Source organism: Hemitrygon akajei, chromosome 7 (genome assembly GCF_048418815.1).
Source record: "Hemitrygon akajei chromosome 7, sHemAka1.3, whole genome shotgun sequence".
Lineage (NCBI taxonomy): Eukaryota > Metazoa > Chordata > Chondrichthyes > Myliobatiformes > Dasyatidae > Hemitrygon > Hemitrygon akajei.
The window spans coordinates 27823234-27848366 of NC_133130.1; the positions used below are offsets into that span (position 1 = coordinate 27823234).

Here is a 25133-nt window from a genome sequence, read left to right on the forward strand (position 1 = left end):
TCAGAAGCAAGTTGTATTTTTTTTTAAACAACACAGAATGGTGGGTGCAAGGAAAGCCATGCCAGAAGTGGTGGAAGTGATACATTAGGGAAATCTGAGGGAGACTCTTTTTAGTTTTTATTATGTATCGCTGCAGCAGAACAAATTTCACAACATATGCCAGTGATATTAAACCCAATTCTGAAAAATGGAGAGCTATTTTGGAGAGAAGGGTTAGGTTGATTTTAGAGTAGTTTCCCATCATTGGCTGGAAGGTCTGTCGTGTTCCATGTTGTTGTATGGGCAATGTGCGAGCATGGACTGAAAACTGATCTCTGTATTCTGGGAGTCAGAATAAATGGGCCTTTCTGTGGCTGAAAGGATGCAAGTACTGGAGTGCCCCAGGGATTAGTCCTTGGCTTTCAATTATTCACTTTTTTAGAAGGAGGGAGAAGAATGTAACTTTCTCCAAGCCAAATGGGAGGATGTGTTATGGTGAAAATAATTGGACTCTACAAAAGTACAGATTAGTTGAGTGAATGGGTAAAAAAAAAATTGAAAATGGAGCTTAATGTGGCAAGGAGCGAGGTCATGTGCTTTAAGGGGAAATTAAAAGGCAGATTGCTGTCCAAACGGAAAAAGAACGCAAATAAATGGAATAGAGAAATTTAGATGCTCCAGTGCACAGATCACAAAATGTTAGTGACTGCTGCAGCTGGCTCAGAAAGCAAAGGCATATTGATTTTTTACTTTAAGGTGACTGAGTTTACAAGTAGTCAGGAATTGTTGGTACTTGCACAAGGCATTGGTGAGGTCACACCTGGAAGCAGTGGCTTAAGTTTTGATCCACTCTTTTAAGGAAGTAGGTATGAGCACTGGAAACAATCACTTAGCTAATTATTGGCATGAAAAGGCTCTCCCATCACAAATAGCTAAATGCAGCAGATATGCATTCTTCGAAGTTTAGAAGACCAGAGGCAATCTTTTTTCATGTTAGACCCTCGTGGGGCACAACAAATTGGCTATTTAAAATGTTTCCACCAGTGGGGGTGAGGGTTCACTACTATGGGTAAATAATTATAAGTGGACAGTCATATCAAACAGAGATGCATAGGGAGTTTTCATAGAGAAAGTCAAATCATTAGAATTCTCTACCTGTGTGCCAGTGGGTTGTGAAGCACAGATCAATGCAAGCTTTCACTGCAGAAGTAGGTGTCATGTTGTTGGATCAGGGAACTGAGGGCTGTGGGGAGCTGCACATAAGACACTATGTCTCTGGCAGATCAGCTATGATCATATTTAATAGTGAGGCAGACTTGGGAAAACAGGCTACCTATTCTTGGCCCTATTTTCTTATGATCTTTTGTTTAAGATACCTTGCAGGCTGAAATACAAATTGCTGTAATAAATCCACACTATTCCTCGCTCCAATTTAGGACTGGAAATTACATGTTAAACCTCATTTTTATACAGCTATTATTGAGGCACCCATGTTAAGCTTAACAATTTGCATTACAGTAAGGAACTTTTACAGAAGTGTGAATAAACTCTTCTTGGGCTTCCAGCTAGGAAAGGGTATCGATCTTAACCAACATTTTGATGACCAATTCTGCCATCTTCATCAGGGATGATGCCTGGCAATGTCTAGTCCGGCATTGGATGTCCCTCCTGATTGAATAGTCCTCATCCGATCAGGTTTCTGCTGCCCACCAATCGAATTCCAGATCTTACTTCAAACAAGATCTTCATCTTTGCTAAAACTCTTTTCCTCAAGTTTTATTTCAATGGCTCCCTTCACCAGGCGGTCCCAAAAGCCATTGGTAGGGCCTAGTACTTTTGTGCTGAAGTCAATCCTATGGCCATTGCGAATGCAATATTCTGTTACTGCCAATTTCCCTGGGTAACCCAAATGGATACACCTCCTGTGCTCCTAGCTGCAGGTTTCCACCATGTGTCCCATCTGGCCGATATACACCGCTCCACATTCACAGGAAATCCTGTAAAAGCTAGCTGTGGTGAGTCCCAGGTCATCTTTGACTCACGTAAGCTGTGATCTAAGCTTCCTTAATGGTTTGTGGATGGTTTTAATCCAGTATTTCTTCAAGATCCTGGTGATCGTTCCAGAAACCATGGAAATGCAGGGAAGACGGGCGGGTAGCGACAGGTTCCTCCTCTTTGTTAGGTTTCCAGGGTTTTCTGTTGAGCCTTTTAAGGACCCAACTGATTTCCTTCAACTTGTAGCCATTTTGTAAGAACTACAGTGCCATGCCAATGGCTTTGGCAACTGCCTGGTGAAGAAAGCCTTTGAAATAAAACTAGAGGAAAGGAATTTTAACAAAAACAAAGGTCTTACTCCAAGTAAGAACTGGAGTTGGATTGTAAACAAGGTGGGACTGCAGAAACCTGATTGGATGAGGGCTATCCAATCAGGAGGGATGGACAGCAGGGTTCTAAATACCACCAGACTAGACATGCCCAAGCATCATCCCTGATGAAGATGGCAGAGTCTGTCATTGAAACAGTTAAAATCGATACCTGTACCTGGCTGGAAGCCAGAGACAAGTTTATTCACCATATACACCGGGAAAGTGTGAGATCCTTTTTCAGAAAAGTAACTACTTTTATAATGAAAATGTGCAACACTTATTCATAGCCTGCTTTGAAACTTTACATAAGATTGCAAATGCTCGACTGCCCTCCAGGTGAGGAGTATATCTGACTACAACAATATCTATAATGAAGACTATGAAAAAGTAAACTTTTCAAATAACATTCCAAATACGAGAAGAGTTCCCTCTGTGCTGAGGTCGAAGGAGAGAATACCTTGAGAGAAGGGTAATGTTAACATGCACAACAGTCATCAGGTTTTCAAATATTATATACAAGAAAAAGGTAACTCTGCATCTTTAGGTCCATAACTAATGAGCAAATAGTAAGCTAATGAGACCACCTACCAGAAAGAACAACCTCAATCAAGTCCCCTTCATGAATTTCTTCTGCCGATATCAGCCTCTGTAAGATGTTCTCAGAATTGAGGTCGTGGCGGAAGAGTAAGATCTTGTCATACATTCCAAAAAAGCCACATTCTGGGAACTAAAATAAAAACATATTAAATAAAAATTACAAATGCCAAATTCTAGAAATTTAACAACTGATCTTCACTACAACTCAACACTTAAAATGTAGTATTTTCTTCAAAAGAATCCAAACATGACGAATAACCTCATTTTTACTGTCCCAATCAACTTTAGAAAATTTGTTACTTTGAACAAAAAAAATTACTTGTCGTTATCATTACACTTACACGGATATCGATTACTATCATAATACAAGGTAAACACTAGGCTTTCCATTAAATCTTTCCAATGTACTTATGCATTTTCCAGTTCTAAGTGATCCAAAAAAAGTGCAAAAGATCCTTAATTTTGCGCCAAATGAAAAATAAACAAATAGCCCTCTTTACCACCAGCAATGTTATTAAAAAGAAAATGACTGGATATTTTACTTTATTAATGGCATAGAATTAGGAAAAGCAATGATGCCTCACTCTCAGTTAAATTTGAATATATTGAGCTCATGAATGCATTATTTCTGCATTTTCACATGCTAAACACACATTTTTATAAAATGTACCTATAGAATAACAGAGCACAAGACAAATTTTTTTAAAAACTGCTCTGCCCTGGCAAATCCTACCTTAGCCTCAGTTCTTGTCAACCCAACTCCTAAAATTCTGGATCGTGTTCTTGAACATATTTAACAATTTCTCCCTTTCGGTGAATATTCTGAGCCATCAAGAGTTGGGCAAAATCATAATGAGAGGATCTGGTCCCAGCAAGTACTGGCAAGAATTTAAACCAACTTCTGCTGCTGGAAGGCAGCAGAGAGATTTCCACCACACAGAAAAGACGACCAAGTGCTCTTTTCTTAAGTGAGGTGGTGGTGAAGCAGGGAATCCAGAATTGGATCAGTGAGTTGGTATCAGGATCAGATATTGGAGTTTCTGCAGTGGTTTGCAGAGCAAGGCTGGAATGAGGGCCACTTTGACACAAACATTTCAAACTCAAGGTCATGGGGATGGAGTCAACAGGAGGTGGAGAAGGTACAACTGGTTTGTGAAGAGTTCAAGTAGTTATGGGAGACGCAGCTAAAGGTGTTGAGCGCAAATGAATACAGGGAAGCACAGGTTAGAGATGACCGTGGGCTGCTGAAAGTCAACATGGACAATGATAGAGATAGAAATGTGTCAAAGTTCAAGTTTATCATCATTGAACCACACACAGCTAAACAAAACACCGTTCCTCCAGACCAAGGTGCAAAACAGTATATGTATCACTTACAGCACATTCAATAATATAACGAATAAAATATTGTAGATGTACAAATTGAGATAAAGTGTACATATGACAAACAGTTAAACATACAACCTTTAATACTACTGGTGCTGTCATAAATAATGTGAACTGGATCTTCAGAGGTCTCACTACCTGGGGTATGGAGTACAGAGCGTTGGATAGAGTACTGAACTGAGACCAAAACAGGACATTATGTCAATGCAACCCTCCCGCAAGCTTCAACAGCAACAAACAACTGAGGAAAGAAAAGAGCTGGAACAGGGTGCTTGAACATGGAGCTTGCGACAAATCCAAATGCTGCTGCTAAATTGGAAAAAGCTTGCACTGAATGAACAGACTGGTGCTGGGAAGGAAATGTACAATATCACATTGCAATTGGAAGCTGATACTCTGCCTATAGGAATGCTGCCAAAATATTGTACGTCAATGAAGAATGCCAAGAAACCAATACGGAAACCTTGGTAACACCTTTCTTGGTCATTCTTCTACCTGCATAGAGTAGAATATTAATTGTTAAACACATTTATCTTTACCGAGGCTCTGAACAGCTTTGCACTTCTCCATACACCCCTATTTCTATTTACCTGATATGAGTTTCAACATTTTCCAATTTCTCAATTAAGGGAGACCTTCCAACAGCGGCCTCACATGGAGCTTCTATATCTGACAAAGACAGTCACAATGACCATCATTAAATAATTACCGCCACCAACCATAATATTTTCTTTTAGGTTTCACATTCAAATTAGATTTACCACTGCATCGAATTAATTCTGCATCTGCTGAAAGGCTGTTGCTGGGGGAAGATTTTTGGAACATTAAACTAATGGCAACTGCACAGAGCATTCAGTTCCAGCTCCTGACAAGCGCCTTTACGTGGCAAGCTATAAACTTGCTACTTCTTTCAGCCCTGATGTTTAAATTGTGTGTGGAATAAGTTAAACACCTTAACTCCTTGAGCACCGCAGCAACACTTGCTGTACCACGTCCAAGCTCTAAATTGATTGCTTTCACGTAGCACCTTATAAACCAATATAGTTTCCATGTGCTCCACAGCTTGTTTTTCCTTGGCTTCGTGTGAAACATCACATGGAACTGAATAAGCAACAAAGAAATTCCTTCATTTCAAAACTGTAACACCTACTAAACCAAAGCAAATCCCAGATGCCATAGTCAAGTCCTGGCAATGCAGGGTACAAATGTACAGCAACAAGGAAGAAAACTTTTGTTAGAAAGTATATTATTCCCCAAAAGGTAGTGTGATTTATAAGACATCATAAATGTAGAAACAACGCAAATAAATCCAAAACCACATTTATACCGCTATTTCATCAACTTCTGAGAACATTCCCAGTTAAGCCCCAAGACTTATTCAGAAAACACCCAATAACATGCAAGGCAGATTGGGCATGAAGACTCCAAAAACATTAAACTCAGCATTTACAATGTTTGACACTGCTTTAATGAAGTTACCGAAAGGTTGTACGTTACTGCCAGGAAACAACTTCTTGTGTCACTAGGTTTCATAAAAATAGTTTGCAGATGACTTCACAACGCAGAAAGCATCAAGCAGGACAGGGAAAAGGGTGTTTCTCTCTCCCCTCGCCTTTTAAACCTACTCGTCAGCTTTTTCTCTCCAGTCCTGGCGAAGGATTTCGGCCTGAAACATTGACTGTACTCGTTCCCATAAATGCTGCTTGGCCTGAGTTCCTCCAGCATTTTGTGTGTATTGCTCTGATTTCCAGCATCGGCAGATTTTCTCGTTTGCAGACAGGGAGAAAACATGGATAATTTTTACCAGATTGCAAACGTTACTTTAACAGAAAAATGGCTTGTTTATGGAAAAGAAGTGATATAGGATAATGCAGCAATCATTTTTTCCCCAGATTTGTGGTAAAAGATTGATTGAGAGCGCAAGGGAGCAACTAATCTGCAACTGATTCCAAATCGGGAGGTGTAGTGGAGAGAATGGATGGTGGGGTGGAGATACGTCTCTGCCAAGGAGGTACAAGGTGCTCCTTCCCTCTGCTGGCCTGCAGGTCACCCTTCCTGGGCAACCTGCTTCGCTCCCAAATCAGGGTCACATGGAACCATGGGAGCAGGTGGTGAACTGTAAAGGTGAAGGCAATGGCAAACCACTTCTGTAGAAAAAGTTGGCAACAATCATGGTCATGGACAGACCATGATCGCCCACATCAATATGACACGGCACGTAATGATGTTAAGTTGAGAGAAAGACCAATTGAATGGTGCTATTTGTAAATTTGGGGACTGAACGGAGGTTGAAGTGTCAAGCATAGATAAGCAAATTAGAAAGCAGAAGACATACTACAATACAAAATAAAGTGAAACAGTCAATGAAAATGACAGAAGGGCGTAAGGATTTTAGTGGTAAACAGTTTAAACTATCACTGCAACAACCAGGATTTCCCTGTGGCCATTTAAATTCCAATCCCAATTCCCATTCTAACATATCAGTCCATGGCCTCCTCTACTGCCATAAGGCCACTCTCAGGGTGAAGGAGCGACATCTCATATTCCACCTGGGTAGCCTCCAACCTGAAGTGACAAAAATCGATTTCTCCAACTTACAGTAATTTCTCCCCCTCCCTCTTCCATACCCCACTCTGGCTTTCCTCTTACCTCTTCTCACCTGCCGATTACCTCCCCCAAGTCCTCTCCATGTTCTCTTTCTCCCATGGTCCATTCTCCTCTCCTATCAGAATCCTCCTTCTTCAGCCCTTCACCCTTTCCACCTATCATCTCCCAGCTTCTCACTTCATCCCCCCCCACCCACTCACCTGGCTTTACCCATCACCTTGTAGCTTGTATTCCTCCCCACCCCCACCAACGTTTTCAGGCTTCTTTCCCTTTCCTTTCCAGTCCTGAAGGTTCTCAGCCCAAAACACCGAGTTCATTCCTTTCCATAGATGCTGACTGACCTGCTGAGTTCCTCCAGCATTTTGTGTGTGTTGTTTAAGCTACACCACAAAGTCCAGCAACAATGGAAAAAGGACAACACTGATTTATATTGACATACAATGGTGGCATGCAAATCAAAATCAACACAGTTAACAGTTACACCTGCTGTATGCTATGAAAGTACAGACAGCACATTACAGCCTCCACAAAGCACTAGTAAGGTCCCAACAGATGCCATCTCCGTACCTCATGGCAGATACAGCAGATGTCACCATCCTCTCCTGGGAACAGCCCAGCCCAGCACTGAGACAATAACAGTGGGTAAGCCACGGTTGTCCAATCTACTTCAAGTTCCATCACAAGAGATTACTTGAGGAATGAAAGAGCTAAGTCACTGGCAAATTCTCTTTCTTGGCTTCCTCCTGAAATTCCCACCATCACAAAAGCCATGCCCCAGCCAATTTATTGGCTATCAAGAAGCGACTGATTGATGGACGTACCAATTGTAACCTGGTAAGTCCTGCGTTTTGTGAACAGATCGTACAAGTACAACCAAATTAGTCCACTCCAGTCAGCAAAATAATGGAAGCCATCATCAGTACTGGTGTACCTCGCTCACCAATGGCCAGTTTTGGATTTCACTAAGCCCACTGACCTCTGGAGCTCATCACAGCCACAGACCAAACATGGATCCAAAATCTGAATCTGAGGCAAGGTGATAATGATTGCCCTTACCATCAAGTATTTGATCAAGTGGGACAGCAAGCAGCTCCGGTAAAATGTAAGTGAGCAGACATCAAGAAAGCTCCAGTGACAATAATCCTATTTTGCACAAAGGAAGATGACTCTCATTGTTGGAGGTTAATCATCTCAGCTCAAAAGCATCACTGACCTTTCTTCCGTCTTGGATTATTGCACAAGGTTCCATTCTTTTCACAACTCATCAAATGGACCACTTCATGCTGACACACATTAAAGCATTTAGACATGAGCTGAGAAGAGCAACGCCATGATCATCTCCAATGGAAGAATCTAACAACCTACCCTTGACATTGAATTAAATTGCCAAGTCCTCACATTGTTAACATCTGAGGTCAGAAATAACTATAGATAGATAGATAGATAGATATTTTATTCATCCCCATGGGGAAATTCAACTTTTTTCCAATGTCCCATACACTTGTTGTAGCAAAACTAATTACATACAATACTTAACTCAGTAAAAAATATGAAATGCATCTACATCACTATCTCAAAAAGCATTAATAATAGCTTTTAAAAAGTTCTTAAGTCCTGGCGGTAGAATTGTAAAGCCTAATGGCATTGGGGAGTATTGACCTCTTCATCCTGTCTGAGGAGCATTGTATCGATAGTAACCTGTCGCTGAAACTGCTTCTCTGTCTCTGGATGGTGCTATGTAGAGGATGTTCAGAGTTATCCATAATTGACCGTAGCCTACTCAGCGCCCTTCACTCAGCTACCAATGTTAAACTCTCCAGTACTTTGCCCACGACAGAGCCCGCCTTCCTTACCAGCTTATTAAGACGTGAGGCGTCCCTCTTCTTAATGCTTCCTCCCCAACACGCCACCACAAAGAAGAGGGCGCTCTCCACAACTGACCTATAGAACATCTTCAGCATCTCACTACAGACATTGAATGACGCCAACCTTCTTAGGAAGTACAGTCGACTCTGTGCCTTCCTGCACAAGGCATCTGTGTTGGCAGTCCAGTCTAGCTTCTCGTCTAACTGTACTCCCAGATACTTGTAGGTCTTAACCTGCTCCACACATTCTCCATTAATGATCACTGGCTCCATATGAGGCCTAGATCTCCTAAAGTTAAATTCCTAAAACGAATTGCACCAATCAGAAACACTGTGGTGACAAAAGGATGCCAGCATCTGGATAGCCTGCAGCAAGTTATTCATCTTTCAATATCCGAAGGATTTGCTGCCATCTACAAAGCACGTCAGGAGTGTGATGGAGAGAGATGCTGGAACTGGCAGGTAGCTTCATAATTGTGACGTATATACATTGGACATGTGATGCTAGGCAGAAAAGGGGAAAGAGGTCCTGTGCACTGAGTGTAGGGAGTTAGAGAAGAGGTTGAAGAACAGGACCTCAAAGATAATAATCTCTAGATTATTCCCAGTACTGTGCGTTAGCCAGGGCAGGAATAGGCTGATAGTTCAGATCAGTGAGTGGCTGAGGAAATGGTGCTGGGTGCTTTAGTAATCTTTCAAGAATACTTACAGGTATGATATGGCGGAGAAAGCTCGATAGCAAAGTGGCCTACTTCTGCTCCGATATCTTATGTGCCCAGGTACAGTGAAAAACATATCTTACATGACATACATATAGTTCATTACAACAGTGCATCATCGCAAAACAAGGTAAAACAATAAAGTGTAAAGTGTTACAGTTACAGAGAAAGTACATTTTAGGTAGAATATAAAGTGCAAAGTCACAGCAAGACAGATGGATGTCAAGAGTCCATCTTGTCATACTATGGAACTGTTCAATAGGCCTATCACAGTGGGATAGAAACTCCATCCTCGAGTCTGGTGCCACGTGCTTTCAGGCTTTGGCATCTTCTACCCAGTGGGGGGGGGGGGGGGGGGAGAGGAGAGTTGAGAATAACCATGTTGAGTGAGGTCTTTGATTATGAGCTGCCTTTGTAACAGAGGCAGCAAGACGTGTCCTGTGCCCACTGAGGGGAGGCTAGCTTGCCTGACGTGCTGATCTGTGTCTCAACTCTACACATTCACACGCCACACTTCAGCAACAGCCTCTTCCCTTCTGCCACCACATTTCTGAACAGTCCATGAACACCATCCCACTATTCCTCTTTTGCAATACTTATTTAGAACTTACAGTAATTTTTATGTCTGCACTGCTGTCACAAAACGTATTTCACAACACGCTGTATGCCAGTGATAACAAACCTGATTCTGAACTTCCGGTGAGCTCCAACACTGCAACTGACAGAGGGCACACTCTGAAGCTTCATTAAGCCGGGATGAAAGCACTGAATGTTCAGGCAGCATAATTGCAAAGTCGACTCTTCAGTTCTTTTTAAAACCTCCTTTTTGCTTTAAACTGTTGTTGATCCTGTACTCATCTTGGGTTTGAGTCTTTCAACTGGATGTAATGATTTAGAGGATCATGAGATAAGCCAATTGCTTAATAATTTTCTGGTTGATAAGAAATTCAACAACGACACTGCTATTAAATATCAACAAGGGGTATTAAGCTTCTCTTTTATTAAGGGTTATCATTTAGTAGACATACGCACATTATGGTATAAATATTGCCTATTACCAGGGCTTCCTACTTGTGCGCACAGATGACTGTTATGCATCTGTTGATACTGCAAGAAAAGAAATCCATAGCCTAACAACAACTACCATGGGCATTAAAGGAATCATTTACTCATCATGTTTGCTCTTCAAAGAATTCTCTGGGGTTTAAGTTTATCACTTACTGATAATCAAATTTGGCTCACTAAACAGATTTCCCTCAAGCTATTTGAATTATTATTCCAGCACTCTTGACTTTGAAACTCCCAGCAGCATTGCTATAAGCCTCAAATTAAGCTCTGCTCGTCAACTTGCAGCTCCACCATGGACGGTCCCAATCCAGCTGCTAGAGGAGGGGGGGCTGGGCAGGGGGCTAGCAACCCCATCCCCATAACAACCAAGAGCTAGAGAAAGACCAATAGAAGCTCCATCCCTGGGAGATGAAGCTCCTTTGAAAACAGGTCACACCTGGGGACAACCTGAAAAAGTGACTCTAAATAGAGGAGTTTGGTGAGCTGCTAGCGGCGGCCGATGCCCCAGTAGGGGTGATTGCTTAAGTATTCAACTTGCAAATCAAAAGCTACCAATCTGATCGTGAACAAACATTTATAATGCGTAAACTACTGGACCAACAGCCACAGAGGCCTGGACTATTGGTCAAGGTGGAGAAGCTTGAATTCTACCATGAGATAATGCAGTTTGTCACAGGCGTGGTAACCGGGACTCCAGAGCAGGGGTTTTCAACCTGTTTTATACCATGGAGTCTTACCATTAACCGAGGGGTCCATGGTCCCCAGGTTGGGAACCCCTGCTCTAGAGGATCAGTACAAATGTTCGTCTGGTTCACCAATATCCTTGAGGGGTGGGAACGTTTACATGCCAGTGTGCAACTCCAGGCCCGTAGCTACTGCATCCCCTCAGCTTTGAGAAATTAGAGGTGGACTATAAACATCAGCAATACCCATAACATCCAAACCTCATGAATAAATAACATAATTATCTCATTACTTGTGAAATAAATCCTTCACAGAGTACAATTAAAACTTGAAATAATCAATTTTGCCTTGCATTCATCAACCACGAGTACTAAACAAGCAAGCTCCAAAGGCGGAGGGTCTAATTTCCAAGTTGAAAGCAGCAACTCCGAATTGACTGAAATTAATTTAGTTCTCCTCATCACAGTCAGAATCATACTGAATGTTACAGGCCATTCGGCTCAACTTGTCCCTACCAACCCAAGTGCCTTCCTGAACTGATCCCACTTACTTGTGTTCGGCACATATCCCTCCAAACCTTTCTTATCTACGTACCTGTCCAAATGCCTTTTAATTGTTCTCAACAGCCACTAAAAACCTTGTCCCTCAGGTTACCTTTAAACTTTTTCCTCTTGCACATAAAACCTATGTGGTCTCAGTTTATACTGCCACTAGGCAGAAGACCATGACCTTATCTCTGTCCCTCATTATAGTAAATACCCCCATTCGATCACCTTTGGCCTTCTTCACAATAAGGAAAACAGTCCCAGCCTAATCAGCCTCTTATTACTTATGACCTCCAGTCCTTGTAGCATGCTTGTAAATCTTATGCACCCTCTCTTGCTCAGTCATATCCTTTCCAATAGCATTGTCAGTGTCTTGTACAGTTGTTACATATCATCCTCGCTCTTGTTCTCAATGTCCTGACTGATAAAGTGTATCATATACTACCTTCACCTTCTTGTCTACTCATGACACCACTTTCAAGAAACTAAGGTTAGGTACCTCTCAGTATCTCCTTTCCACGACACTTCTCAAGGCCTCAGCCTTGACTCCAAGTCTGCCCCAGATAACCTGTCAAAATGCATCCCTTCGCAGGTTGAGTTAAATTTCACCTGCCATTCCTTGGCCCACTTTCCCAGTCAATCTAGATTCTGTTATAACCTTGGACAAGGTGGTGAAGGTAGTATATGATACACTAGCCTTCATCATTAAGGGCATTGAGAACGAGAGCGAGGATGATACTCTACAACTGTACAAGACACTGACAATCTTCACTGACTACGGCACGGGTATTGGTTCTTCTGCGGTTTGTCAGAGATGTTAATGATTTGGATAAGAATGTAGCTGACATGAATAGTGAGTTTATGGATGACCCTAATATTGTTTGTGTGGTGGACAGAGATTCTCAATCTGAGAAATAGAATTCCATCACCGATCTCTGACTCTTTCAACCCACTTGTCTAGTTCACCCTGGATCCCATGCGATCTCACCTTTCAGAGCAGTCTACCATGCAGGACTGTGACAAAAGCTTTGATGAAGTCCTTGTAGATCAAATCTATTACCTTGTCCTCATCAATCCTCTTGATTACCTCTTCAAATCAGAATGCAATCAAATTTATGAAAACAATTTATCATGCATAAGGCAATACTGACCATCTCTAATCAACCCTTGCCAGTCCAAATGCAAATAGATCCAGTCTGTCAGAATCCTCTCCTGTGGCTTTCCCACCACTGATGAGTTGTTATAACCGAGGGGCATCTCAGAACTGTCGCTAGTCCTATTGTTTCAATCGTATAATTTAAACGGCATAAATAAGTCTGTGCGGCAATGCCCACTAAGACTCCTGCTCGTCTCAGAAACTAAAGCCCCAGGCCTCTGTAAATATTTAAAATAGGTTTTCATCTTTGCCTTAATCTTGTTGACTGGTAAGAATTTGGATTGCTTTAGTGAAATCATTCTCATTCTTGTTCTGAAGAAGAAAGGCTCAGTTTCCTTCATCTCTCCTCATGGGATAAACTCTGCTTCTCCTAATAATCCAGCCCTGTCAACTATAATTAGAGAATTCCGGGGAGTTCCGCTTATCAGATCTTCGGTTTTCCTTGAGGAGAATCGCAGTGCGGACACTGAAAAGTGGAGATTTCAGAATCAGGTTTATTTATCACGTGCATATTGAAACACAAGAGTGAAATGTTGTCGCTTGTGTTACTGACCACACCCAAGGGTGTACAGAGGGCAGCCCACAAGTGTCGCCACCATAGTGCACCCGCCTTGCTCAGCAGAACACAATAAAGCAGAACATACCAAGAACAAAGAAACAAAAGCAAACTAAGTCCTGTTTCTTCCCTCCCATCCAGCCATGCACACACGCCCCCACACACTGTCCTCCAGACCCAGGACAGCCCTCTTTCAGCCTCCAGCCACACCAGCGGCCTCGAGCATGCTCAATCTATTAAATAAATAGTTCACCCTATTAAATGGTCTGAACTCCATTTAACTTCATTGCTACATGACTGGACAAAACTTCCTGCTGGTCAAGAAAAAATTGTAAATATCGACAAGAAGCCCATGTTTTTAAGGATATGACAAGCACTTCCTAACTTGTCACTTCCTATCCTGCAGCAGTACCAAGGCTTCCCTGCTTAACACTGCAAAACAGCATTTGACAAAATAGCATTTGACAAACAATTCTGACCTCAGTCAGGTCAATTCTGCTGCAGCTGTTGCCATAGTAATATTCCAAACAATATCTCTCTAAAAAAACAAGGAACCATATATATAATAGTCCACAGGAAGACCACATCATACATCACCGTGCACTATCACTACAGATGTGGTGCATAGAATGGATTAAAATTCCATTAAACTTTCTAAGATTTCTTGAAAGGGGAGATGGTTTACTCCGTTCCTTTGCCATAATTGCAGAGCAATGCAAATTAGGCAGTTATTTTGGGTTTTCTTTGAGTGGGTGAGGTGGTTTCAATGGTTCACGCCTCATATAATAAAAAATGTCTATGTTTTATGGGGCATGAACCAATAAAACCACCCCAATCCATCACAGATAGCCTGCCACTTCTAATCAGGCGGGTTATAGATGTGTAGTCGGAAGTGTATCGACAAGCTGCATTACAGCCTGTTAAGGGAACACCAGTGCCTTTGAACAGAAAATCCTATAAAAGGGCAGTGGATTCAGCTCAGAACGTCACAAGTACAGCCCTCCTAGTCATTGAACACATCTACATGTAATGTTGTCGTAGGAAAGCAACACCCAAACATCATGTCCACCCAGGCTATACCCTTTTCAGGTCAAAGGTACAAGTGCCTCAGGACTCTCACAACCAGGTTCAAGAACAGTTACTATCCGTCAGCCATCAGACTCTTCAACCAAGGGGGATAACTACACTCACACTTGCCCATCTGTTGAGATGTTCCCACAACCAATGATTTCACTTTGAGTCCTGCCAAAGGGTCTCGGCCCAAAACGTCGACTGTGCTTTTTTCCAGAGATGCTGCCTGGCCTGCTGAGTTCCTCCAGTATTTTTTGTACCTCACTTTACGCACTCTGTATCTTGTTATTTCATGCTGTCGTTATATATTGCTATTTATTTATACTTGTAGTTGCACAGTTTGTTATCTTCCTACTTATTCTTACATTGATCCTATTTGTAGTTACAATTCTACAGACGTGCTGAGCATGCCCGCAGGAAAATGCATCTCAGTGGTGTGCGTGGTGACATATGTACTCTGATAATAAATTTACTTTGAACATAAATTTGGGAAGATCCCTTACTTATTATATCAGAGATCATTTCGCACATGAAGTCCACACTGAACCCAACTGAGCAATCCCTGCAACACTGCCTCGCAGGTCCCCAGCAGTTCCCCTTTCACACTTGTTTAACTTGCCTCAATAAGGATAAACTTACAGGAGCCAGTTAGTCTAGCAACACGCTCAAGGGATACAGAGGATATCACAGCCACCTTGAACGATCCATGTGGACCCATGCGGACAATAAACGGTTAGTACTGCCCCAGGTCTTCCGTGCAGGACCTTGTCAAAGAGCCTTGTTGAAGTCCATCCAATCAACACAATCTGCTTTATAATGAATTAGTAACACAGAACAAGCTGTTATGGATTGGGAGAGCATAAATCAGATAACAAACCCAGAGACAAGGAAGGAAGTGCAAGAGACTGGTCAAAGGAATCAGAATCAGGTTTAATGTCACTGGCATATGTCATAAAATGGGTTGTTTTGGGGCAGCAACACAATAAAAGTAAATTACAGTAAGAAAAATATATTAAAATTAAATTATATTAGTGCAAAGAGAGCAAAAAGAATTGAGTTAGTGTTCATGGATTCATTGTCCATTCAGAAATCTGATGGCTGAGGGGAAGAGGGTGTTTCTGAATCATTGAATGGGTGTCTTCAGTCACCTGTACCTCCTCCTTGACAATAGCAATGAGAAGAGGGCATGTCCTGGGCGACTGGTGTCCTTAATGATGGATGCCGCCTTCTTGGGGCATTGCCATTTGAAAGTGTCCTCGATGCTGGGGAGGCAAATACCAATGATGGAGCTGACTGAGATGACAACGTTCTGCAGCATTTGCCCTTCATACCAGATGTTGATGTAACCAGTCAGAATGCTCTTCACGGTACATTTGCAGAAATTTGCGAGAGCCTTTAGTGAAATACAAAATCTCCTCAAACTCCTGCTGCTGTGCCTTCTTTGTAACTGAATCAATAGGCTGGGCCCAGGATAGACCTTCAGGGATGTTGACACCCAGTAATTTGAAACTGAGTCATCGCTTGATGAGAACTGGTGTGAATTCCCCCAACTTCTCCTTCCTAAAGTCCTTAACCAATTCCTTGCTCTTACTGACGTTGAGTGCAAGGTTGATGTGACACCACTCGAGCAGCTGATCCATCTCACTCCTGTATGCCTCAAAGTTCAAAGTAAATTTATTATCGAAGTACATATATCTCACCATATACAACCCTTGCAGGGTCTTGCAGGCATACTCAATAAATCCACAGAATAATAGCCATAACAAAATCAATGAAAGACTGCATCAACTTGGATGTTCAACCAGTGTGCAAAAGACAACAAACTGTGCAATTACAAACAGAAAGAAATAATAAATAAATAAATGAGCAATAAATAGAGAACATGAGATGAAGAGTCCTAAAGTGACTCCATGGGTTGTGGAAACATTTCAATGATGAGGCAAGTGAAGTTGAGTGAAGTCATCCCCTTTGATTCAAGAGCCTGATGGTTGAGGGGTCACCATCTAAAATTCTACCCAAAATAGTTGTGTCATTGGCAAATTTATAGATGGTGTCTGAGCTGTGCCGAGCCAGACAGATGAGGACGTAGGTTAACACACATCCTTGAGGTGCACCAGTGTCATCATCAGCGAGGTGTTATTTCCGATCAGCACGGACTATGGCCTCCAGTAAGGAAATCCAGGATCCAGTTGCAGAGTACCAGGTGTTGGAGCTTGTTGATTAGAACTGAGGGTATGATGGTGTTGAACACTGAACTCTGACCAATAAACAGCAGCCTGACAAAGGTATTGCCATTGTCCAGGTGATCCAAGGGTAAGTGAAGAGCCAGTGAGATTGCATATGCTGACCCTTTCTGCCAACGAGCAAATTCCAGCTTAATGCCTTGGTGGTCAGGAGAAATTCCCAAAACTGAAGACTTTAGCATATTAAGACGATGTTGCCAATGACAGAGTCAAGGAACAAGAGGCATGGGACATTTTGGAGAATGCGGTACTCACATTTTGGTTATCAGCCCAATGAAGATAGATGGAGTGTAACATGGGGGAACTTGGAGGATAGAAATTTTAAAACAGGCATTGGTGATCTGGGTGTGAGCACTAGTCAGTGAGAGAAAGAGATGAAGAATAGGTTAAAAAAACAATACTTCTTGAATGAGGTAAAATTTAAGCATCAAATGGACATTCAGAGGTATCACAAATTTCAAAGTTTAGAAAAGGTACTTTCAAAGATAACTATTGTTAACATAATAGAAAATGGATCCAAACAAGATCTCAGTTTGGGTTTAAAAAAAGTGAACAGTCTAGGTCAGCCCAAAACATCAAAAATGAACTAGATAAACAGAAGTACTACCAGAGGAAGAATTTGTGACTTTGATTTCTCAAGTTTACTTGGAGGAAGTTGTTGCTCATCCTGCCCTAAACGGTAAACATTTTGACAAAACACGTACAGAGGTGAGGTGTGCGCATCAGCCATAATCAACAACGTTGTGGATCTGGGACAAGGGTCTGAATAGCCTACTCCTGTTCCCACGTTCTATTTGTTCCAGAATTCTGTACACCGAGTTAAATGCATGGTATTTGCTCAATTTCAATCTATGTCAAAAGTTTTATCAACACACCGGTCATAATTTTCAATTCAACAAAGCTCTTTCCTCTTCAGGGACTTATTTTTCCTGCCTGTAGCCTCCCCAGCTGGGCTCTGGATTCTCCCAGCAAACAGCTGTTGGGAGGGCAGGAACAATCCAGAGATTTACACTCCACTTTCCCCTTTCTGCTGGGAAATGAGTCTGCTGATGCACCAAAGATCATAGCACACACAAGAAACCCATCCAAATGCACTACCTGAAGCTTTAAGCTGCAATGATTTGCTGTGGTGAGTAAATTTGCATAATATTAGTTAGCAAATTTTTCATAAACATTCAAATCACAATTCTTAAACACACAGCTTGTTAATTTGTGTGAGAATTCTCAGTTTTGCAAAAACACACAACCAAATCATTTGTCACTGAAGTGCCTTTTTATTTTAGTTATTACAGCCTCCTGTAGGGCTAGCTTCAAGATCTCCTCAAATTCAAATGTGACAGGTTAATTTTCTTCCTTTTCAGAGTCATAAATTCATGGGAGTGGGTACAGAGGCAAGGTTATTACTTTATTATATTGGATATTAGTCAGCCAGTGAGCAGAAAATGAGTAGTGAGTAAATGACTGGTGAAAAGTTTCCACTGGGGCTATTCAATGCAGTTCTGGAATTAGCCACTAGGGGGATGCAAGCTCACCTGTCAGCTATCTTTCCATGGAGTAGGACAGCAGCTCACAGGCAAGGTTAAAGGTTACAACAGGAGACTAAAATACTACTTTTGCCTAAACAGCAGAGTGCTTCCACAACAGAAGCACTGGAAATGCAGTCAACTTGTGTTAGGGGTAGAGACTGAGGAGAGAAGAGGTGTGGGGAGAATAAGACAGCTCACTCAATCTTTTAATCAACATTTTCTGCTGAGCAATATATAGTGGTAAAGGTTTGTTAATACTAGAATCAATACTAAAAGCAACACATATGAAATGCTGGAGGAACTCAGCTTCGTGTACCTGTCCAGGAGTCTCTTAAAAGACCCTATCGTATCCGCCTCCACCACTGTCACCGGCAGCCCATTCCACACACTCATCATTCTGTGTAAAAAAAAACTTACCCCTGACATCTCCTCTGTACCTACTTCCAAACACCTTGAAACTATGCCCTTGCGTGCTAGCCATTTCAGCCCTGGGAAAAAGCCTCTGACTATCCACATGACCAATGCCTCTCATCATCTTCTACACCATTAATACAATATTCTGCCATCATATTTGACCTACCAAAATGAACCACTTCACATTTTTATCTGGGTTGAACTCCATCTGCCACTTCTAAGCCCAGTTTTGTATCCTATCAAAGTCGCACTGTAACCTCTGACAGCCCTCCAACACTGTCCACAGCACCTCCAACCTCTATCATCAGCAAACTTACTAACCTATTCCTCCACTTCCTCATCCAGGTCATTTATGAAAATCATGAAGATTTCACATTTCATCTTTTCCCTTCTTATAGCTTTTCTAGTTGCCTTTTGTTGGATTTTAATAACTTCCCAATCATCCAACTTCCCGTTCACTTTTGCTACCTTATATGCCCTTTCCTTTGCTTTTATGCAGTCCTTAACTTCCCTTGTCAGCCACGGTTGCCTACCCCTGCAATTTGAGAACTTCCTCCTCTGTGGGATAATTTATCTTGTGCCTTGTGAACTATTCCCAGAAACTTCAGCTGTCTCTGTTCTGCTGTCATCCCCGCCAGTATCCCACTCCAATTCACTTGGGCAAGCTCTTCTTTTATGTCTCTAATTCCCTTTATTCCACTGCGATACTGATAGATGTGACAATGTTCTTCCTCCAAAATTGCAGACTGAATTCAATCATATTATGATTACTGCCCTTGAAGGGTTCCTTTACATTAAGCTGACTAATAAAATCTGGGTTATTACATAACACCCAATCTAAAATAGCCCTTCTCTGAGTAGGCTCGAGAACAAGCTGCTCTAAAAAGCCATCTTACAGGCATTCAACAAATTCCCTCTCTTGCAATCCGACACCAACCTGATTTTCCCAATCCCCTTGCATATTGAAGTCTTCCATTACAATTGTGTCGTTACCCTTATTACATACCCTTTCCATTTGCAATGTCAATCTTGGCTACTATTTGGAGCCCTATATATGATTCCCATGCGTGTTTTTTTTAAAAAACCCTTGCAGTTTCTTAACTCCACCCACAAAGATTCAACATTCTCTGACCCTATCTTCACTTCTTTCTGAAGATGTAATTCCATCTCTTACCAATAGAGCCACACCACTGCCTGTGCCTTCTTGCTTATCCTTTTGATACAAGCTGTGTCCTCTGATGTCAAACTCCCAACTATGACCTTCTTTCAGTCACGACTCAGTAATTAGATTATTCCCACTACTCCCATGGCTATGACAACTTTAATGAACCATGTCCATGTTACTGATCTGCATAAGCTACTCATGGAAGATGTTTAATGAAAATATGGTGTGATTTAAGCTGCATACAGTTTTTGTTCAACTTTCTTTTACAAATATCAGTGTACAAAAACTGTAATCTGATTGGCTGTTTTCTGCAGAAGTTCACATAAAATCACCGAAACCCAAGGATCAAGGAACTTTAATAACACCAAATGCAGAGTTTCCTCAATATTTTCAACTGATCTGCAAAAGCTGCACACAGCCGATCGTTGCTGGCAGAATCTCAGACAGTGACGAAACAGTGACAGATCTGCTGTCAAGTGGTGTGACAACAACCCTGCACGTGACAGACCACACTCCAGTGTCCGTGATGGGAAGTGTGAGCACCTTCAAGTTCCTGGGCAGCAAGGTCCACTGGGATCTATCCTGTGCCCAGCATACTGATGTAATCACCAAGAAGGCATGCCAGCAGTTGTATTTCATTTGAAGTTTGAGGAGATTTAGTCTGTCACCAGAGACTCTGGAAAATTTCTACAGATGTTCTGTGGAAAGTATTCTGACTGAATGCTTCAGAGTCTGGTGTGGAGGCCCCAATGCCCAGGATCAAAAGAGGCCGCAGAAGGTTGCAGACTTGCCCAGTTCCATCACAGGCACAACTTCCCCAGCCAGAGGACACATTTAAAAGGCAGCATCCAACATTAAGGACCCTTGCCACCCTAGATCCGTCTCTTCTCATTACTACCATCAGGGAGGTGGTACAGGAGTCTGAAAACCCACACTCATATTTTGGGAACAGCACATTCAGTGCTCCAGGAACAGCTTTTTCCCTGCTACCATCAGACTTCGCAACGATGAACACGACCTCATTATTACTCTTCCACACTTCTTTTCATTGTAACCCATAGTAATTTTATGTCTTGCATTGCTGCCACCAAACAAAATTTTGTAATATATATTTAATCGGTGATAATAAACATGATTCTGAAAATTGAGCGAAGCCAGATCAAATTCATCAGAGAAAGTGTATTCTAAACTTGTTCAATAAGCGGCCTTTGCAGAAATTTTTAAGCTGTTTCTTTTGATGGCAGTTCAGTAACAGAAACTTATTTTTAAAATCTATCCATGTACCAGAACATGATAATCAAATGGTTTGTGAAGGCTTTTAAAAATATATCCTGCAATTAATGAGAATTGTTTTATTCACAGGTGATGGTGCAGACACTGAATCACAGGTAGAGCTTGTGTCTGCAGACAACAAAACAATCACCACCTCTCCTGCTTGAAATTCTTCTATTTCAACGATGTTACTTCACTGGTATCTGTCAGTTTCTGTTCTGCAACCTTTTAGAAGTGCTAAAAATCAAAAATAGATCATCAGAACAAATTAAGCATCTTGCAAATAGCAACATTAAGAAGCTGGATTTTCATCTGAAATCTTATTGAACTATATACTGCATGATGAATGCTGAATTGTGTTTGACCACCTGGAAGGGAATTCAGAATTATTAACTTTGTCACATTAAAAGCTATCAAACAGCTGACACACATTGCAGACAGAACTGCTGCTTCCTCCCACTAGAAGATGAAGGGCAGAACAAGATTTAGATCAAAGGGAAAACTGGAATTACAACTGTTAAATGCAACAGCAAGAGTTTGTCTGAAAGAGTAGACGATCAGTCAACAGGGAAACTCCATTCAGGGAAAATGACCCAGTTGGTCACCAGGAGCTGTGGCCTGCTCAGAAACTCGAAGGCAGGTCTCGGAACACCGCCTTCCAGACCTGTCACAAGTACATACAGTATTCATCTTGAGGAACAGACAAAGGATCTTCTGGAGTCAGCCATCAAATTAAGAACATTATAACTCAGGGGTGTCAAACTCATTTTAGGTCATGGGCCGGATTGAGCAAAATGCAGCTTCATGCGGGCCGGATCAGTCGGACGCGTGCGAACGCAGCTTTCGTTGCCTCCGTTTTTTCAGCCTGCTCTCATGTGTCTCAGTCTCTGCTATAACTACAAAGTGTTTCACTTTACAAATTCCGTTTCTTATGAAGAAGACTGCCGAGCAAGACTGCCGAATAAACACTAAAAACCCTGAAAACCTGGTACCTGAATAAACTCAGCATTAGCCATATCATACGCCATAGGCGCTTCGATTACTGGGGCCAGCTTTAATAGTAATTAGATATTATCTCGCGGGCCAAAGATAATTCCACCGTGGGCCGGATTTGGCCCGCGGGCCTTGAGTTTGACATATATGTTATAACTGCTCAACTTTTAATAAAAGTATTACATACAGAGTAAGGATTTTTTTTTGTCATCGTTTCATCTGTAATCAGAACCGCTGCACAGCCAGCAGCAATTCACCAACTAGCCACTTTAAACATAGGCAGGGGAAGATAACTGTCCTACACAAGAGGTTAGGCCAGAATTTTGTATTTTGACCATATTCCAAATGATCCACCCATGACCTGATTCCATAGAAATTACTAACTAAAGTAGGAATTCTGATTCAATGGCATGGAAAAACTAATCATTTTAAATTTGATTCAATGGTTTGAATGGCAGGTTCAAAGCCACAATATATTTAAACCAAGTATGCAGCCAACTTCAGATGACAGAACTAGGGACCACAGGGAGAAAGACTGACGCGATGGAAAGTTTAAGTAACACTATTAGTCAACACAAGTCTTACGAAATGTTTATATAAATGACCCTTTCACAAACATTCAACAGTCACACTGACAAATAATGAGCTTCTGTGCTCAAAGCACATCCCCACGTGAGCCAAGCTCATACAACTCATCATCTTCTATCTCCTGGCATTACATCCAAGTCTCTTCGTTAAGATGGTGACAACTGATGAGCAGTCACTCTACCCCATGCATCTGCATCACTCCTGAAAAGGCAAATGGAACCGGATACTAAAATAAAAATTGACTGCTAAATTATGACGATTGATGGATGTTAACAGGGAGAACCAAAAGTGGTGAAACAGAAGAGTGGTAAACATCTCCATCTCCAAATCTAACCTTCAAATGAGTTTTCAAAAGGTGGGAAATCGAACAGACATTGAAACAAAGAAAGCAACACACACACACACACAATGCCGGAGGAACTCAGCAGGTCGGGCAGCATCTGTGGAAAAGAACAAACAGCCGATGTTTCGGATCGTCAAAGGAAGATCTCAGGACCGAAACTTTGATTGTTTAGTCCTTCCCAAAGATGCTGCCTGACCTGCTGAGTTCCTCCGGCATCCTGTGTGCACAGCTTTGGATTCCAGCATCTGCAGATTTCCTTGTGTTTGAAACAAAGAAAGTCATCTTTACTCAGCAAAACCAGCCATTAAACAATTGTACAGTATCAAACAAACACATGAAGATGCATTGTACGTTCTGTCCTCATTGCTGAGTTCTCCTATATTTTACAGTAGTGTATACAATGAAGATTTTAGCTTTAGCAAGAACAGAATGAAGCAATTAAAGAGAAAATGTGCATTATTTTGCCACAAGGCAAAATACAAAGGAAATATTGTTCTATTTTAACCATTTGGCACCAGTATCTTAAAGCAAGCATCAGTAGATGAATGACAACTTTTGGGGAGTGCGTTCATAAAATATATGCATTTAAGACATCTGTTTTTCTGAGAAACAAGTAAACAAGGGGGAAATCAAAACTCTGACACTTATTTTTTGTATTCCTTTTGTCTACGGCTTTCTTACTTAAATTAGTGATTAATTCAATCCTGTATACGACCAAAATGTAAAGAAGCAGGATATCATGAGTGATATTGTCTTTCCATGACCATAACTGATCCTGACAAATTTTTTCTACAGAAGTTGTTTGTCATTGCCTTCTTCTGGGCAGTGTCTATACAAGATGGGTGACCCCAGTCATTAGCAATACTCCTCAGAGAGAATGTCTGCCTGGTGTCAGCGGCTGCATAACCAGGACTTGTGATATGCCCCAGCTGCTCATTCAACCATCCACCACCTGTTCGCTCGGCTTCACGTGACCCTGATCGGCTGGGGTAGGGCTAAGCAAGTGCCACACCTTGCTCAAAGCAAGCAGAGGTAAGGAGCACCTTACACCTCCTTTGGTAGAGACATACCTTGACCTCACCACCCAGGGACTTGCTCTTAGTGTGAGGATTTCACAGTTAGTGCCTTCCATTTATCAGCCCTGAATTCACAAGTAAATGGCTTGTATCCTTATTAATAGTTGAAAATTATATTTTAAAATTAGTTGAAAATGAGTACTAAGATAGACCTCAAATCAGGGTCATGTTCCCCACAATACTGCAAACCAAAGAATACCAAGTGCTTATTTATGTTACAAGTCCAACAATAATTGCTTTCTAACAGAACCTTAAAACACAGAGCAGCGAGCAGCTGTTTAACCCTTCAAGGGTCTAGGCTCTTACTCTCAATAATCAAGATTTATTGGTATCTGAGCTTCTACAATAACGTTGTCAAAAATGAGAAAGAAATCCTGACATAATACTGATTACAAACCTGAAACCTCTAAGTGTTTAAATATTTTTTCTTGCTGTCACAGTTCCCCAAATCCAACGAGAAACACGCACCCAAAATGCTAGAGGAACTCAGCAGGTCAGGCAGCATCTCAGAAGGGAACTAAAGAGTAGATATTTCGGGCTGACACCCTCACTTATCTGGAGTTGCATCTGATCTGGAAATGGGAATATGCAGGTTCGCCATTAGTCAAATTCTAATCGGAAATTCGGTTCTAGTTTTATTAATCTGATTGACGTAAATGCATCTCACGGATGAATAACGAGTTATAAACCAGCTCTTCAATCCTGAGATGCATTGCTTCCACGGGATATATGGTACAAATTTTATTCTGGGCAACAATATGGAAACTTGATACTCTCCTTCAAACCCTTTTCTAAAAATTGGCAAGGGTACAAAATCGGCGAACATGATCAAATTTTGCACCGTATGGCTTGGCCAATTGAAATTGCAATCCCTATGTAGCGGCCAACTCTAGCAAGCCAATTGCTGCTGCTGG

General features: G+C 41.6%; 1 protein-coding gene across 1 annotated transcript in view; it reads right to left on the reverse strand.

Moving 5' to 3' along the window:
* The window catches only part of prkd3 (protein kinase D3), a 363813-nt gene that overhangs the window by 194824 nt on the left and 143856 nt on the right, over positions 1-25133 (reverse strand). The window contains exon 4 of the mRNA XM_073050552.1: positions 2934-3072. Coding sequence (XP_072906653.1) covers positions 2934-3072 — 139 coding nt within the window. The remainder of the gene's footprint in view (positions 1-2933; positions 3073-25133) is intronic.